This window comes from Mirounga leonina, unplaced genomic scaffold (assembly GCF_011800145.1).
Source record: "Mirounga leonina isolate KUSES-001 unplaced genomic scaffold, KU_Mleo_1.0 Mir_418, whole genome shotgun sequence".
NCBI lineage: Eukaryota > Metazoa > Chordata > Mammalia > Carnivora > Phocidae > Mirounga > Mirounga leonina.
Genome location: NW_023270739.1, coordinates 22,194,833 through 22,213,133, shown reverse-complemented (window position 1 = coordinate 22,213,133; position 18,301 = coordinate 22,194,833). Strand labels below are relative to the sequence as shown.

Below are 18,301 nucleotides of genomic sequence, written 5' to 3'. Positions count from 1 at the left end.
TGGGAGTCTAGTTAATTGTGAAATTTTTTTTTAATGAAAATTATCTATTATTGACATTCTACAATACCCTTGGTAGGTAGGGGTAAGACACCCTATGCCTAAATATTTAGAGAAAATATCATCCATGATTGGGTATCTTCCTTCCCCCTGCCGTGATTTACAGGAGGAAAGATGCTTCCTCACTATGTACAGCCTGGAACTAACAATCACAATGGAGATGGGTGTGAACTTCTCTAACCTTCCCGCAGGCCCGGCAGTGGTGTCTTCTCCAGGTGAGAGTAAATTCACTTGTGCAGATCATACACATTGTGACTCTGATATCAGGGATCCAGATGGGAGCCTTTGATCCAAGAGGACTAACTTCCTCATTATTTTCTGAGTCAGCCTATGGAAGAACAACTTTTCATTACTTCCATGCACATGGAGTGCTACAGAATTGAGCCTTTTTTTTTTTCCTTGGGGCAATGAGGGCTCACAATGCTGATGGTGTCATTAAGGACATGGGATGAATGATGGGCTATTATAGTTGTCATGTTCCCAGGATATTAAGATTAGCGGTATCCTAATAATCCTTGCTGCAAAATTAACTTAAAAAGATACCTGTGGTAGTGCCATGACAGCTGATTAGTTTCTTCCTTAAATTATATTGTATTTCCCCAATTTTTTACAATGAAGTTTTACAACCAGAAAAAATATGAATATGCTCTATGTTATCACAGACTTGCAGTGAGACATTAACAGGATATTTAGCTCTGAAATTATACCCACACACAGATCTTTCTGTGAAACACATGTTGCTTTTCTAAACCCCTGGGAAAAGTTTCTTTAGGGTAAAAACTGTTTGAAATGCACTGAGGAAAAAAAAAAAACAAGAAGGGAAAGACAATACCTCATCAAGACTCCTACTAGGACAGAATGTGATTCTTTTTTTGGCATACTCTTCTATTGACCTGGAAATCGCTTCTAGCCATTCATCCCTTTCTGTGGCAGAACTGTTGGGGGCAAAAGAAGGTTCCATCAACCAGATGTCAGCTTTTATTCTTTGCCTTTTTCTTCCTTCTCTTCCTCCTGCCATGGCAACAGATGCCACCGCCCTCCCCAACAATGCTAGTCACAGGCAGGAGCTCTGAGGTTCGTAAGCACAAATAATCAGAGCAGGCATTAAAGAACACATGGCATTTTAGCAAGTACAATGCTTTTTTTCTTCCCCAAAGTATTGCTTTATACTTTTGAAGTCTCTTAAATGTGAAAGTTTTTTTGCTTGGTTTAAGAGCTAGTCATACAATTAATAATTATGGTTATTTACATAACCAGGGAGTTTCCTGAGATATAATCGTAGAATTTAAAAAATATTCCAAGGAATCAAGTTTCAAATCCAAATTTACAACATGGAATACTAATTCTTTTTAGGTTACTAAATATTACTAAAAACTTCTAGAAAGGGCACTGGAGTAAAGGAAACGTATATTTGGTACCACAGACAGATGTTTAGGGAGTGGGTAACAAGGGAAATCCCCTACCTATTCCGCCCATCCTGCTTTCTGTTTCTACCCTCAGGTCATAAGGAGCTACAGGGTTCAAATCTAGACAGAGATAGGCCAAATAGGGGGAAAGCCTGCTCAGAAAAAGGCATTCTTGTTCTGCTTTATTGTAACCATACCTCCTCCCAAAAAAACTCTGGTGACTCCAAATCATTGCTGGTATCATCCGCACATTCAGTTTTGAATACTCAAGAGTGAGAGGCACATTTTATGTGTATGTGTGTGTAGACAGACTTTAATAATCTCTCATAATAAAATAAAATCTATCATAATAATGGGAATGTGATTGTGTAAGGAAATGTGTATTTGTTTTAGAAAGGCATATGAAAGTATGTCGGAGCAAAATGACCTGATATCTGCGATCTGTTTTGAAATACTTGAGAAAAAAAATTATTGTGGCAGAATCTTAAGTAAAAAAAATTATTATGGCAGCAATCTTAAGTTTTGAAATACTTGAGAAAAAAAATTATTGTGGCAGAATCTTAAAAATCAAATACAACAGCTCTTATTTCTCTAAGCCAAACACTCTACCATTACTGTCCAACTAGCTGCCATTTATTCAAGTTACTACATGTCAGCCAACTGTGCTAAATGCTTTGCAAATGTCATCGCATCTCATCCTCAGAGCTACCCCACGGAGTACATATTGGATCTTACATCTCCTTTCCCCAATACCATCACTATCACCAACGAGCACCATTTATAGATAAGCAATCTGAGGATTTGAAATGTTAGACAATTTGCTTTAGACAACAGCCTACATGACTTGGTATCAGACCCAAGTGTGGCTAAAGACTGAACCCTTCACCACCGTGTGTCATTCATCTCTCTTCTCTGAATTACGCTATGAGAATATATGCTTAAGCTTCCAAGTAAACCTTCACAAAATACTGTCCCTCCCTCTCTCTCCCCTTCCGCCCTTTTCAGTGGAAGAGGTAAAAGAAAGCAGAGAGGCAGATGGTTAATTTGAGAATTGCCGTCTGATTTTTCTGGAGCCCTGGGAGCATGTGGAATGTGATTTGACTGTGCAAATCATGTCACATATGCTGTTCTTTCATCTAATCATTCCTGGCTCTCTCTTGTGTGGGGATCTGCCAAAACAATGTTTACCAGCTCTTGATAACACATTTCTCACAGACCACACACATTTGCCTGCAGTACGGAGTGGAGACTCTAGGTCTTCTTTTGTAACACAGTTAGCAGAAGAATCAGCACCTTCCTCAGTTAAACTCACTTAAAATGCAGTTAAACCAAGTATTCTTTTCTTTATGGAATGTGTACATTACCCAGAAAGCAAATTTGTATTAAATAAGCACCATTCTCCCATTGATGGGGATGCATTCCAAAAAACCTCCAATAGAAGGGGTTCTGGTATGTTAGATCTTGACACACTATTTACTCCTTGTGTAACTATGGAATGCTATTCTGAGGTCTAAAGGCCACATCACTTCATTTCAATTCATCTGAGTTGCATTTAGTGGGAGCCTACCAAGGGCCAGGTACTAAGCCACGAATCTCACATAAAAAACATACCACTTGTAAGGGCTCATATCTAATTGAGGAGAGACACAAAAACAAGTAATTACTGCATGATACAATAAAGGTAAGGTAAATGAGGAACAGAGAAGCAGTAAATTACCTTATTTGGGTAGCAGGGAAAGCTCTGCAGAGGGGATGAGTATGTTAGGACTGGAAGAACTGAGGAGTTCAACAGGGAACCTTGTAGTGTCTCTGTGCACCTGTATTCGGCCTCCTAGCTTTGGTTATTTTCTCTAAGCTGATGACTCCCAAATATATGCCAAGTCTGGGCTCCCTTCTGACCTCTAGATCTTTACAGGCACTGCCTCATTGATGGCTCCATTTTTTTTTTTTTTTTTAAGTAGGCTTCATGCCCAGCTTGGAGCCCAACTCAGGGCTTGAACTCACGACCCTGAGATCAATACCTGAGCTGAAATAAAGAGCTGGACGCTCAACTGACTGAGCCACCCAGGCGCCCCGATGGCTCCATGACTGATAGGCACCTCATGGTCGACATGCACATCTGAAACTAAATTCCTGATTCTTCGCCCAACGCTGCTCCTCTCCTGGCGTTCCCTATCACAGGGAATGGTACCACTGCCAGCACAGGGTACGAGCCAGAGACTCGCTCTTAATGCCTCTGGCTCTCAACCCCAATCAATCATCTCCTTTACCTCCCCTTCCAAACCATTTTCCACCTACCAACCAACTTTTAAAAAGGCCAATCTGATCACATCATTCCCTTGTACAAACCTTTCAGTGGTTTCTTGTGGCTCTTTGGCTCAAGACCCAAATCCACAAGTTCTGCCTCAGCTTTCCCCTGTCCCTCCAGGCTTACCTTGGCTTTCCCCCTCATTCTCTATGTTCATGCCATTCTGGTCTTTCAGTTCTTTTAATCTGCTATGCCCTTTCCACCTTAGGGCCTTTGTACACATTATTCCCAATGACCAGCAGCCTCTTCCTTTCCTCTTTGCCTTGCTATCCAACTCTTATCTTTTATAACTCAACTGACACAGCAGGTCTTTCAGGAAGCTATCTCTGACTGCCCTTTCTCCACCAAAGGTAGTTCAAGCCTCCTTGTTTTACAGCCTCATAGCACCGGGTAGTTTTCCTGTGTACTACTTAATCACAATAATAATTGATTGTGTTGACATTTTGCTAAGCGTATGTCTTCCCTAACAGACTGCAAGGTCAGGGAAGGAAGGACCCTTTTAATTCTCCACGTTATCCTGATGCCTGGCACAATGCCTGGCCTAGGGTAGAGGATCCACATTACTTACTGAACGAAGGGATGAATTCCAGGCAGAGGCAGCTGCCTGTGCAAAAGGCAGAGGTAGGCTGGCATGCATGGAGAATAAGCAGATGCATGCTGGCAGTATATGCCATGCTCTGTAGTGGGTGGGGGACAGGGCGAATGGACGGAAATCAGGCTGGTGAGGTAGACAGGACCCAGATCACAGGAGGACCTCTCATCTCCTTCCTACAGGTTATACTGTACCCACTCGCTGTGGTTGGGGGCGCTCAGAAGAAGAGCATGGCACACTGGCGGCATTCAGCATGCAACAGTCCCCTTCCCCCAGGCCACCTTAATCCTCCCCTGGAAATTTACTCTCCCTTTATCAAGAACTTTCCGGTTTTCTCGTTCTTCCTGCGGAACCCATGTTCAATCCATCAATAATCCTATTAACTCTACCTGACTCCGACCATTTCTTACCATTCTAGTCCAAGAGAGCCTCATCTAGCTTCCTACCTGGTCTCCCAACTTCCAAACTAGTCTCTGATGGTCTATCTTCTACAAAGAAGCCAGGGCCCTCTTTTAAAAATATACATGAGATCATACCAATTCTTAGCTTAAGACCCTCAGATGGTTTCCTATCACACATAAAATTCCAAAGACCTTACTAAGGTCTAAGAGGCTGATCTGGACATCCACATATTTGCCTGAATGGCAACCAAAGAAAAAAGGACTTAACATCATTTCCTAAATTACTTAGTTTTTAATAAAATGTAATTGTTTTTACCAAAGCATATTTTTAGTTAGGATATTTAAGTGCAACTGAAAACTTGACTTTCCTGTAGGTATTTTCTCTCTGGATATTTGAAAGTCACTTTCTTGATTTTAAGAACCAAGCTTAAGTATTTGCCAGGAGCCTGCTACATAGAGACTTGATATTCCTGGCACTTTTGTTCAAATTCAAACTCAAATTCTAACAAAACAAACAAAAAAGGGTCTCAGTTCCAGGTGACCAAGAGTTTACCATCACTCTCCAAATATTAATCTGCAGGCTGCTTCAGGTACCCCCCCAGAAACTGCTTTGCTTTGGTAGTTGGCTTTTGACAAACCTTGAACAAAACCTATTTGTCTTCTCTCATCCCCAGATCTGGTATCAGGCACAGTGGCCATTCCATTTCAGAAGAGTAACAATGACCCAGGGGGCTGCTTTTGTCCTGAGTATGGGAAGTCAGACATTTGGTCTGAGTCCTTGACATCCATGGACATAGGCAATATGATAATGGTTGAAAGCATGACCTTCACTGTCAGATATACCTAGGTTAAAATTTGGGCTCCACTGCCTAGTAGTTGTATAATCTTAGATGTGTTATTTAACCTTTCTGAGCCTGTATTTTTCTCATCTGGAAGGTCAAGACAACACCTACCCTCCTAGTTATCATGGAAATTAAAAGAGAAAATAAATGACAAGTTCAGCATTGTGCCTGATGCCAGGTAATAAATGGCTCCAGTTAGGACTCCAGCTGCTACTAAGAATTCCAGTTGATTTTACTGGTACAGACACAGTGGGAAGCAGGCTGCCTGGGTTCAAATCCTGGCCCTGACACTTAATAGTTGGATGGCTTTTTTCACCATAAAATGGGTATAAAATTAGTAAACTCACCTTATTAGGTTGTTATGAAGATTTAATGAATGAAAACACAGAAAGTGCTTCGGATAGTGCCTGGCACAAAGTAAATGCTACATAAGTGTTTCCTACTATTTTTATTACATTAAAGGTTACGTTTGAGAGCTGCTGAGACTTGCTATCCAGATCCAGCAGTGGAGCATGCTGTGGCTGTTGGTGTCTCTCCCTACACCAGCCAAATCCTGCCAAACATTCACTTCTGCCACTTGGCCAGTAACTCAGTAATGTACACGTACGAGTCATACAGCTTCTGGTTTCCTTGGCGCTTGATTTAAATAATGGTAATATGTTTTGATTTACACATAGTAAGTCACTGCAGGTTCCATTTTGAGGCAATGTGGTATCATAAATAACAACAGGTTTAAAAGTAAAAAATTTCTATTTGTATCCTGATTTTGCCAGCTATGTATCATGAAGACAGCAATTCACTTTTTCTCTAACTTAGTCTTCCTCATTTTTAGTGAGGTGACAGTACCTAGGAGGTTTGTTATGACCTTTCAATGTTACGTGAAGACTTCCTAGTGAATTATAAAGCACTAGGTATCTTTAGAAACATTAGGTGCCATTGTAAAAGTCTGAAGTATTCGCTAAGAAAAAAAAAGGTCAGCAAGGCACTTTTCAGCACTGTTATTCTCTTCACAGAACATTTTTGCTTTTGTGCTTCAAACACATTACTGATCAGCAATCAGACATTTTACCTACATGGTAAGCCAAGAATAAACTCCATGGTTTTAGGACTGAAAAGAAGGAAAAAAGAAAGTAGTAGTTAACCTAAATGTAAAAAATGCTGGAGACGTATGACCCTGTAATACCGGCAAATGTTCACAGGCCCAGATTTTAGAAATTTACCTGGCTGAGAGGATAAAGGAGCGTTCTACACTTTCAATCTTTAGTTCATTCTGATATGCTTCTTGGGTGGGTTTTCTGACCTTGAAGAAAGCAAAACAGTTTGAGCAAATTCAGCCTATTGCAAATCTCATCTCTGAAGTGTAGCTAAAACTGCTCAATGCCCTGGCTGCTGTCAGCCACCACCAACCTCCATCCTCAACTTTATGTACCATGACTCTCCCTCATCTGCTCTGCGTGCCAGAGTTAAATGCCTATATATACATAGGCCCAACTTTCCCACCTTCAGACCTCTGCTCACGCTACTCCCTCTATCTGGAATGCCTTCCCTGCATCTCAGTGTGGCCAAATGTGACCTATTCTTTAAGGCTCGTGGCTCTTCCTCCAAAGACTTCCTCAATTCTCCCTGTCTCCTCCACCAGGTCCCACCGAAAGCTGCACATTCCTTATTGTCTGAACTCCCCCAAATTTTTCTTTTTAAAAAGATTTTATTTATTTATTTATTTAAGGAGAGGGTGGTGGGGCAGAGAGGGAGAGAGAATCTCAAGCAGACTCCGCACTGAGTGTGGAGCCCAACTCTGGGCTCAATCTCACTACCCTGAGATCATGATCTGAGCTGAAGCCAAGAGTCGGACGCTTAACCAACTGAGCCACCCAGGCGCCCCAGAACTCCCCAAAACGTTAACTGAAACTTCACAGTGATATTTATTACTGTCTATTATCTTCCCAACTAGTTGCTAAGCTCCTGGGCGGGGGGAGGGGGACTGGGTGAGGCAGAAACAAAAACAATCATGATTCAATCCATCTTTGTATTTTTTTTTTTTTTGCCAAATCTATTACCATGATTTGTTTATAGTTCTCAATAAATACCTCATGATTAAATGAATGTATGAGTGAACAAAGAACGAATGAATGAATAAATGAACATATAAACGGTAACACAGGGAGAGAGAAAAGTCAGGGATGTGAGAAAGATGATTATCTTAGGGCTTCTTCTCTAAATATATTTAGGTTAAGAAAAGAAATATCTTCTAACAGACGCACAGACCTTCATTCCAGCCAATGAAAGCATATTGTTCAGTTTATACATCCCAGACTGCACTGGTGTTGTATACAACAGGGCATCATTAAACTGAAAGTAGAAATATTTCATAGAATGAAGTAAAGCAACAAATGTCAGCTACCAAGACACTGATAAGACTGAAATAAAGGAAAAATACTACTTTTTTATTAAAATTTCTTTGAATAAAAACACTTATGTCTGCTTAAACTATGGCCATCCAGAATGCTTTATTAGAATTATTAATAAAAAGGCAATTTCTAGAAAATGTGCTTTCTTTCCAAGTTCTGTAACAGATATGTTTTCTGAATTCTAAATACCACTAAAGTATTACAATCAACTTTTCTAAGTTAGGAATGACATAAACTGAATTCAAAAAGGAAATAATTTCCTGGCTATGCATCATAAAAGAACTTTTTTCCCCATACTTGAAATGCAAGTAAGCAAGACAGTCAGCCAAAGATCCCACTAAAACTCTCTGAATGTGTAAGCTTATCTGTCATATACAAATGTCTCCTTCTATTAGGCAATTATCCCCTCCTGTGGCTCATCAGAAACACACATGGCCACTTACCAGGAAAAACACTCGGGGCTGCATGACTTTCCGAGACAGCTTCATCAGAGTTCCTTCTTTGAGAAAAACCTGATTCATCCAAACAAATGCCCATTTAGTCCCACCTTATGCAACTACAATATGCATATAATTTGTTTTTCAACTTTCTTTCTCTAGAATTTTTTTTGGAGGTGGGATTGGGTGGACATAATTTCCACGTGACTTTTTACAGTCACGGTTTCTTCTTAAACCTTTTAAGTAGTTGGACAAGCCGGCAGAGTTTCATAAATCCAGGATTGGTCCCAGGGGTACTATGTGGTCTGAAATGTAATTGACTGAGCCAACATCCTGACAATTGCATTTTGTAATTTTCCTGAATTCATTCTGTAGGCCACTTTTGTGCTCTATGAGGAGAACCAAAACACCAATTTTCTCCTTCCCCTCATAATCCCCTCTTATATTAAAGATTTTAAATGAAGTTGTCTTTAAAGCTGTGTGAGGTCAGTTAGTATTACACAATAAAATGATCCTATTTAATCAGATACTCTGTGGGGTCCCTTGCCATTCTCCTAATTGAATTGGACTTTTTGTCACAGTGACTTAAATCATGAATGTTTTGAATGGATAGAATGAACTCAGAGTTGATCCAGATCGAGTCAGTGGAGAGTAACAACAACAAATAACCTATTTTCATAACTGAAATACAAAACAGCTACAAGAGGTGTCTAAATGCACTGCATTAAATTTGCAAAAGGCAGTCTAAACCACTTACCCGTCCAGGCTGCACTATTTCATGGTGTCCATTTAAGCTGTACTGAATCTGCATAAGCTTCTGAAAGTTGTCCTACAGAAAGAGAATATGTAGCATATGAAGGCCTGGGCCCCCAGGTTCAACAGTATGCCAGCCACTGAAATCAAGATACTTACTCCTTGCTTCATGGTGTCATTGGCATGGTTGGCAACCTCTATAACGACAGCAAGGGCATCTAAAATGTGTAGAAACGGAATGAACACCAGGTTAGTCCAGACGGCTAGATGGCGAACTGGTAGCAACAACCACTGGAGGAGCTCCGTTAACTTGGGGTAGGCAGAAATATGGACAATGAGGTCTGATGAGGGCAACAGCAAAGGATAAACAGGACTCATGAAAAAAAAATGAGCCCGAGAAAGACTTTAAGGGAGACATTATAGGCGCTATGTATCAACAGTATGAATGTCAGGCTTGCTTTGTGCTGAGCTTTGATTAGCCTGTTGAAGCTTACAAGGATAAGGAAAGGATTTCACGTCGAAGTTAAGGACCATTCCAGTATGAACTGCCTTGGGAGAGAAGTACCCTGGGATAGGAAACCAGAACTATGAAAAGTGATGATTTAGAGGGTCAGGGCTTAGCTGCCTTTTCTTAGTCTGATCTCAAGAGGGAAGAAATGCCACAAAGCATACTAGGCCTTAGGAAATGACATGCATTACTTTGTGAGCTAACTCTTGGTTTTGGGTCAGTCATGATCTCGGGGTTGTAGGATCGAGCCCTGAGTTGGGCTCTGTGCTCAGCGCAGAGTCTGCTTGTCCCTCTCCCTCTGCTCCTCCCCCCACTCCTGCTCTCTCTCTCTAAAAAAAAAAAAAAAAAAAGTAGAAGTAAAATGATTAAGAGAACAAATAAGAATCTCTACAAAATGGGTTAAAAACCTGTTCCATTTTGTAATCTGAAAATATAAAGTATGCACAAGAAATGTGATAAAAATTCATAAAATTAATGGGGTGGACATGGACTTCAAATTAGAGCCAGTGATGTACCTATAGCATGTGAAAGAGGTACTTAGGGGATAAATTGAAAGAAACACTATTATCCTGAACAGAATTAATCCCTGTGTGCGTATATGTGTAAGATACACACACATACACACACACACAGTGGATTAACCTGTGAGTATCAATGAGTTCCTTGTACTGTAATGGAAGTTTTCCTTTAAGTGCTACTAGGGGTGAGGGGTAGAAGGGTGGTAAGGCAATTGTCCAGCATTAAACAGTCCCAGAATATGCTATTTTAGACTTTATCCTTGATTCGTATAGTTTGATCACTTCACGGACTCTGATTTTAAAGCCTGAAACCACCTTGCGATCAACTGGTTCAATCCCTGCTTTACAAGCAACAGTCATCCAGAGAAGGTGAATTTACCACTGGCACAGAGTGACTGAGCAAAGTAGGAACCTTCCTCACTCCAGACAATGCTGGGTCCCATGGCCAGCTGTAATATAAGAACTTCTGCAACATATTAATACCATGAAAGTTATTTACCTTGAGTGTCTCTGTAATCTCCAGAGTCCTCTAGAAGATTTTTCAAATAATCTAGAAGAGGGAAAGGATTATAATACTTAGTAAAATAAAGCACAAAGGAAAAAAACATTTCATCTTTCTTATTCAATACGTCAGTCAGTCTTGTTGATTAACATAGGTACTAGTTCAATGTGTGCTAACTTTCTAAAAAATGTGAAAGAATAAAGCCCGGAGATGCATTTGAAATCAGGACACAGGCTCAGAGGTAGAAAGAGCATCAGGGGTCACACTGGTCATTTTCAAGAGGTATCAGGTTACTGAGCATAGGGTCTCACTGAAACCACAACCTCTTTGTGGCATAGCTAGGACTAGAAATCCAGGTCTCTGATGCCCAGTTCAGCACTTTTAGTCCAACACAGATGAAATGCCTTAATTTCAAATCAGATGTATGTCCAGTACAAAATTCTAAGCATTAATAGACTGAACGCCTAAGGGATTTGTCAATCTAAGAGTCTAACAATCAGAGAACAGCAGAGGAATACAATACATATGTCTAGAGCAGTGGATCTCAAATGGGGCAAATTTGCCCACCAGGGGACATTTGGAAATGTCTGGAGACATTCCTCATTGTCACAATGGAAAAGGGGGTGCTACTGGCATCTAGTGGCTACAGGCCAGGGATGCTGCTAAATATCCTACAAATGCACAAAACAGCCCTACAACAAAGAATTCTCTGACCCAAAATGTCAATAGGGCAGCAGTTGAGAAACTCTGGTCTCGATGAAGCTGATCTTTAAATAAGCTATGTGGTATATAGTAGTTCTTACAATACAGAAAAAAATTAAAGCAATAGGTTATATTTTATAAGTCTTTAACAGCAAGGAATGCCATGGGATCTCAAGGTACTTCATTCTCTGTTGAGAAATGTTTGATGGCTTCCCATTACCTCTCAGAACAAATTCTGAAAAAAAATCCCAAAAAACAAAAACCACACACACACACACACACACACACACATAAACCCCAAAACAAATTCTGTTCCCTGGAATTTAAATTCCCCCCACTACATGATCCCTACTGACTTTTCTGATTTTTTTCTCTACTACCTAACACAGGCCCTTTGTTCTGACCAAAGTCTGACTCTGCATAATGCCTTAAATGCTTCCCATGTGGTCCCTGGCTCCATACTTTTTGTCTCTAATGTTCCCTTCTACTGAATCCTTTTCTTTAATGTTCTTTAATGTTCCCTTCTACTGAATCCTTTATATGTCTCTGCATATAAAAATTCTACTCCTATTTTTCAAGGTTCATCTCAAATTCCTCTTCTCTTATCAAACTTCCCATTTAAAAGAAATATTCTCTCCCTTTGAATAATAGATTACAGTAGTTACTTTATGTCTTCTATCATTTTCTCATTAGACTCAAAGCTCCTTGTGGGCAGGACCCATATCTGATTCATCTTTCTATTCCTCGCAGCACTTAGCCAGGGCTTTTGCATACAGGGGACAAGAAATGCTTAATGAATAAAAATATAAATAATTTTCTTAGACCAGGATTGTGTTTGGGTAAAAGGCAATAAAGGCTGAAATCAATCCTAATGCCAGTGGGAGTTGAGAACATTAAAAGAGGAAAGGCATAGCAAGAGACTGCACTTTTATCAGAATCAATCTCCATTCAGCAATATTATGGAACAGGTATAATTTCATGCCATGGATTGATGAAGTCATGCTCAAAGACACAAAGGGAAACTTGGATGTTAGTGTCAGCTTTTTAAACTCAATAATGATACACACACACACACACCCCACTGTTGAAACTCTGTACATCTTTGAGACAGTGACACAAGAACCTGTATGAGTCTAGACATGCACATTATAAATATCCACCATTGGCAACAAGCCCTGGAGAGACACTATGTATGAGGACATTAAGCTTCTGTACACCACGGAGTAAGTTTGATCTTGCTGGAGACCATCACTAGCAATTTAGCTCTTAAAGCAATCTGAATGCACAAGTTGGAGAGTACGCTACAAATCACATGGATAAGAAAACCACAAAAATTAACAAAATACATTTATTACACATTAGACTTTGCCTCACCTGGAGATGAAAAATTAACTTAATTTCATTCTGACCCCACTCAGAATGCATTCCATTTATAAGCCATCTTCGGTGAGTCCAAATATTTAACTTTTCTACGAGAGTGATGGGGCTAAGGAGAAAAACGTACTCTTCTTCCTACATGTTCTCCGTATCCAGGGTGTCTCATTAATCAAAAGTGAGGTTCCTTAAAGCCTCTGGTGAGGTGAAGAGTGTGGAAAGGAAAGCAAATTTACCTAAGTATCAGATTAATGTCAAGTTCCTACTTTGTCTTCAACTTTTGTTCTTTAATAGAGAAATATACCCAAGCAAATGGACACATTTCTCTAAACAAAGACAGCTCTGTGGAAGATGTCCGTATTAGGAAATACTGACCTCAGAATCATGGGGCTGAGCCTGATAAGCCTCTGAGTTTCATTTTCTTTCCCTGAGCTCAAGTTCAGCTGCTGCCTGCTATCCTGAACTTTAAGGAACAGAGTGGAAATACACAAATGAGCTGAGCGGAAAACCCACCACTAACGTGTTGCAAAATCATGCTTTTAACCAAGGAGGTAAAGGAGTTAGGCTTACTTTCTTGGCCAAATTAATTTCAACTTTCAAAATCCAATTTTCCAAAACTGAATTTTAGAAATTCAACTTTCCAGTGAATCCATCCACCCATCTATATTTCCAGGGCATCTTGTTGCAGGATATCATTTTGAGAACTTCTACCTTTTCCAGGAAGACAAGACTATGACCCCCTCAGTTCAGAATCACTCAGTGCCTTAACTGCAGAATGAGAAGAATGTGACCGATCAGCCTCTGAGTCAGACGGGAGGAGCAGTGAAACCACCAGCTGCCCCAGTGACTGTTACAACCCAGGTGAAACCCAGGAACAGAGACCAGACAGACACGCTTGCGTTAGTCACAGGGAATTCTTACTTCGTACCATTTAGAACCAAGTATCCTGCATGAATTTCCTGAGAAACAATGACAACAGACTAGTCATTTCGATGTGCCATGTTAGACTTACAGTATTCCATGACTTTCTTACTTTTGCCAAACCAAACTAGGCATTTTTAAAAACTTCACTAATAAAAAAATGCTTCAAATGCTGCTAAGGTTATTTATATCAAAAGACAAAAAGGTTGATTGCAGTGTGCACGGGCGCCATAAAATGTACTTTCTGGCCACCAGGTGGCATTGTTGATTAATAAAAGTTAATTAACCCCTATTATCACCATTAGAAGCACAAAATTAAGCAAAACACAGCATGTGCCTCAAGAGATATGCAAGTTAACTTTGTTCTCATATATGAGGCCCAAAATGAAAGAATAAGGACACAGCAAATACTACATTTTGTGAGAGGTCTAAGTTTTTTTTATATTTATATATTATTATATTATATATTATTATATATTATATTATATATCATATATATTATATATTATATTATATATTATTATATATTATTTTTTTATATTTATAAAAAAATAAAAATAATAGTCCTAGTAAGCCTTATCACCCTGATTACCTAATCAAAAAATAATCAACTTAAAGCAGAAAACTGTTCAGAAGTACATTAACCCTTCTTAAAAATGAGTCATCTGTGGGATTCTGGGACATTTTAATTCAACAACACCCCGCCAGATTCCTGGACTGCGTGCTGAGAAATGGTCCGTGGCAGAGCACATAGGAAATGGAGCATACAGGACAGTAACGTTCCAAAGTCAAGCGTTTTGAATTTGAGGACGTGTCTTCCTTTGTATTACCCACATGTCTTCTTTCCTCCTTCAATATGTAATGAGATCAGTGACACATCCAGAATTATGGGATCCCCAGAAAAGTAAGTCTAGTCAATAAGCTTCTTTGTCAAAGATTCAAATTTTAAAAGAAGCACCTAAGAACGAGCCTGACTCCTGAAACAGAATACAGATTATTTTAAATACCAAAAATAAAGGTCAAGTGTTATATTGCAAGACATACTGCTGCCATTTTCAAGGCAGCTCGGTGAAGTGGTCAAGAGCCCTCATTGGGAGTGAGAGGATAGATTCTTAACCGTCTAGCTACCTCTAGCCATGGCATGTGACTTTGGCCATGCCCCATAGCATTTCTGTGTGTCAGTATCCTCATACATAAAATAAGTAGGGTGGACCAGATTGGAAAACTGTAATGATTATCATTCTAATAGATTATGAAGCATATATATATTTTTAAAGACTTTATTTGTCATAAAGAGAGAGCATAAGCGGGGGAGCGGCAAGCAGGGGAAGAAGCAGGCTCTCCGCTGAGCAGGGAGCCTGATGTGGGACTTGATCCCAGCACCCTGGGATCGTGACCTGAGCTGAAGGCAGATGCTTAACCAGCTGAGACACCTATGAAGCATATTTTTTTAAAAAATTCTAAAATGCAAAATAGGAAATTTGCAAAATTAAATAATGGAGAAAACTCAAACCATGCACATCTCTCTAAAATAACTATTATGATTTAAAATTATTTCCTTCTGTTTTTATAAATGTTTGATTTCACTTAATTTTAATCATACGTAGGATTTTATAGCCCCTTCTAGTATTCTAGCCCACATGTTTTTTTTTTCCCCACAGGAGTAGCTGAATACTATCCCATGACAGGGATATATATTCGCTACTTAGGTATTCTATTAGACTTTTAGGTCATTTTAAAGTTATCTTGTTTTGGCTGTTGTAAATAGCGTGGCCATATATCCTAATTTGCCCCTAATGATTCTGCTGTATACCTATTGCCCACGCAAAACTATAAATAATGCCCTTTTTACTCTTGAAAGTTAACAGGCTTGAATAATAATAAATGAGTAATAAACTGTGTAATCATTTTAATTATAAGTAACACTGATCAGTATCTTGATATATTTATCTTTTTCCATAGGTCAGACTATTTCCTGATCAGTGAGAATAAAGGTTTTTTTTTAAAGTACTGATAAACATATCATGAGAAACCCTCCTGAAGGGGGGATATACCAATTTAAAATGTCATTATAAAGACATGAGAGGGGCTCCTGGGTGGCTCAGTTGTTAAGGATCTGCCTTTGGCTCAGGTCATGGTCCCAGGGTCCTGGGATCAAGCCCCACATTGGGCTCCCTGCCCAGCAAGAAGCCTGCTTCTCCCTCTCCCACTCCCCCTGCTTGTGTTCCCTCTTTTACTATGTCTCTGTCAAATAAATAAATAAAATCTTTAAAAAAAAATTAAAAAAAATAGAATAGTGGAAAAGTATCAATATTTTCTTTTATAATTTCTTTATTTTTCTGGGCTTAGAAAACCATGTCTCCTCCTTTCTTGATCCTTAGAGTTTTAATAAAGAACACATTTTATTTTTTCCTGTTTTTACTATAGTTTACTGCTTTATATTTAGTTTTTATTTTAATTAAGGCTTTTTTTGAGAGCAGTTTCACATTCACAATAAAACTGAGGAGAAGGAACAGAGATTTTCCACACACTTCCTGCTCCCTCACATACACAGACAGCCTCTCCCATTATCAACATCCTCCACCAGAGTGGTACATCTACTACAACTGATGAGCCTGTATTGACACATCATTATCACCCAGAGTCCACAGTTCACTCTTGGGGTTGTACATTCTATGGGTTTGGACAAATATAAAATGACACGTATCCATCATGATGGTATTGTACAGAATATTTTCCCTGCCCTAAAAATCCTCTGTGCTCTGCCTATTTATATTTTGATTTTTAGTGTATCCACTGACATATGAATCTGAATTTTTCAAATTTTAACAGGTTATTCAATAAACAGTCCTTTTTTTTCTACTGTCTTATACTTGCTACTTTGTCATACATTAGATTCTTATTAACAGGGTGTTTTTTAAGTTACCTCCCTATTCTAATAATGGAATAATTATTTTTCAATCAATAGATCTATTTTTGTAATGGTAGTATATGCATTTTTAATTGTTGATGTTTTATTTATTTATTTGTCAGAAGGAGAGAGAGAGCAGGTGAGCACAAGCAGGGGGAGTGGCAGGCAGAGGGAGAAGCAGGCTCCCCGCCGACAAGGAGCCCCACGTGGGGCTCGATCCCAGGACCCTGGGATCATGACCTGAGCCGAAGGCAGATGCTTAACTGACTGAGCCACCCAGGCATCCCAGGAAAAGGTTTTGCTCTCATAAAGCTTCTATATCCTAATAGGAAAGGACACAATTATTATTGTATTTACTATGTGGTCAGACCAAGCAAGTCACTTAGACTTGCTTAGACTCAGTCTCGGCACAGTCAAGCCCCACTTAAAGAAGTTCTTATCCATATTTGGTTCTTACCACCTGATTATCAACAAAGAGCAAATTTAGGTTTAGAGAGATAAGTATATTTTTTTCTACCCAAAGAACAGCCAAGAGACGAATAAAGCAAATATAAACACCAAAGTGAATTCAAGTTTGACTGAATTTCAGCGTTTCTTCAAGTGGATGTAAGCCCAAGACTCTGACAAACACTTAAGAGGAAAACTCTTTAGCAACACAGTTGGCTTGCTAGATCTTTAGCAAGGCAAGTTCCAGAAACAGAGGCAATTAGCTACCTGCAGGGAATCTGAGTTAAATATACACTGAGAATTGGAAAAAGAATGGCTTTGTAGGAATGCTTATGGGTAAGATTCTGGAGATCTGTAGCCCTGGATGGGCAAAACACAAAAAAACAAATAATATTTTCACTAACCTCTAAGTGAAATACAGAATTTCCTTCCACTGTGAATGTAGGCAACAAACCACAGTATTATCAATGATACCAGTGACGTTACCACCAGAGAAGTCACACGTGTTTTATATCACATTACAGATGTTGCAGGTTTCTCAAAATATTATTTACCATCACCACTATATCAAAGTCATGGGAATTCTTAGATCTACCACCGGATCTTCTTATTTAATGCATTACTAAAGCAGCAGATTAAAACTATTTTAGTAACTGCATTTCAGGCCAGCTGGTTTCCTCTTAGTCTTACGGATTTTATTCTGTAACTTAAAAAATTATTCTAAGAGATCCATAAGCCTCACCAGATTGCCACGGGGATCCAGGCACAAAAAATGTTAAGAACCTCTGTTCTATAGAGAAAGTGAGATTACACTTAAAAGCTGTAATTTAATAGATCAGGCAAATAAGACATGCTTATATCCTAAAGTCTTCCCATAGTACTAAATATTTATTTCCACAGTACCAAAATATTTCATGGATATAATTGATTAAGTATCATCCCTCAAAATACCTTGTTCACAACTACAATTAAAAATTAATTGCAACAGGGGCACCTGGGTGGCTCAGTTGGTTATGCGTCTGCCTTCGGCTCAGGTCATGATCCCAGGGTCCTGGGATCGAGTCCTGCACTGGGCTCCCTGCTCGGCAGAGAGTCTGCTTCCCCCTCTGCCCCTACCCCCACTCATGCCAGCTCATTCTCCCTTTCTCTCCCTCTCTCTTGCAAAAATAAAAAGTCTTTAAAAAATTAATTGCAAAAGAAACAAGAGCTGACCT

General features: G+C 39.4%; 1 protein-coding gene across 3 annotated transcripts in view; it reads right to left on the bottom strand.

Moving 5' to 3' along the window:
- FGD6 (FYVE, RhoGEF and PH domain containing 6) overlaps positions 1 to 18,301 on the bottom strand; it is a 108,822-nt gene that overhangs the window by 11,601 nt on the left and 78,920 nt on the right. For 2 of the 3 annotated variants that reach the window (XM_034987822.1, XM_034987823.1), the window contains exons 9-16: positions 10,730 to 10,780; positions 9,364 to 9,422; positions 9,209 to 9,280; positions 8,458 to 8,526; positions 7,872 to 7,955; positions 6,827 to 6,906; positions 890 to 992; positions 239 to 385 (exon numbers count right to left, since the gene is read on the bottom strand). In XM_034987822.1, the coding sequence (XP_034843713.1) occupies positions 239 to 385; positions 890 to 992; positions 6,827 to 6,906; positions 7,872 to 7,955; positions 8,458 to 8,526; positions 9,209 to 9,280; positions 9,364 to 9,422; positions 10,730 to 10,780 (665 nt within the window). The remainder of the gene's footprint in view (positions 1 to 238; positions 386 to 889; positions 993 to 6,826; positions 6,907 to 7,871; positions 7,956 to 8,457; positions 8,527 to 9,208; positions 9,281 to 9,363; positions 9,423 to 10,729; positions 10,781 to 18,301) is intronic. The other variant, XM_034987824.1, reaches the window with a different exon arrangement.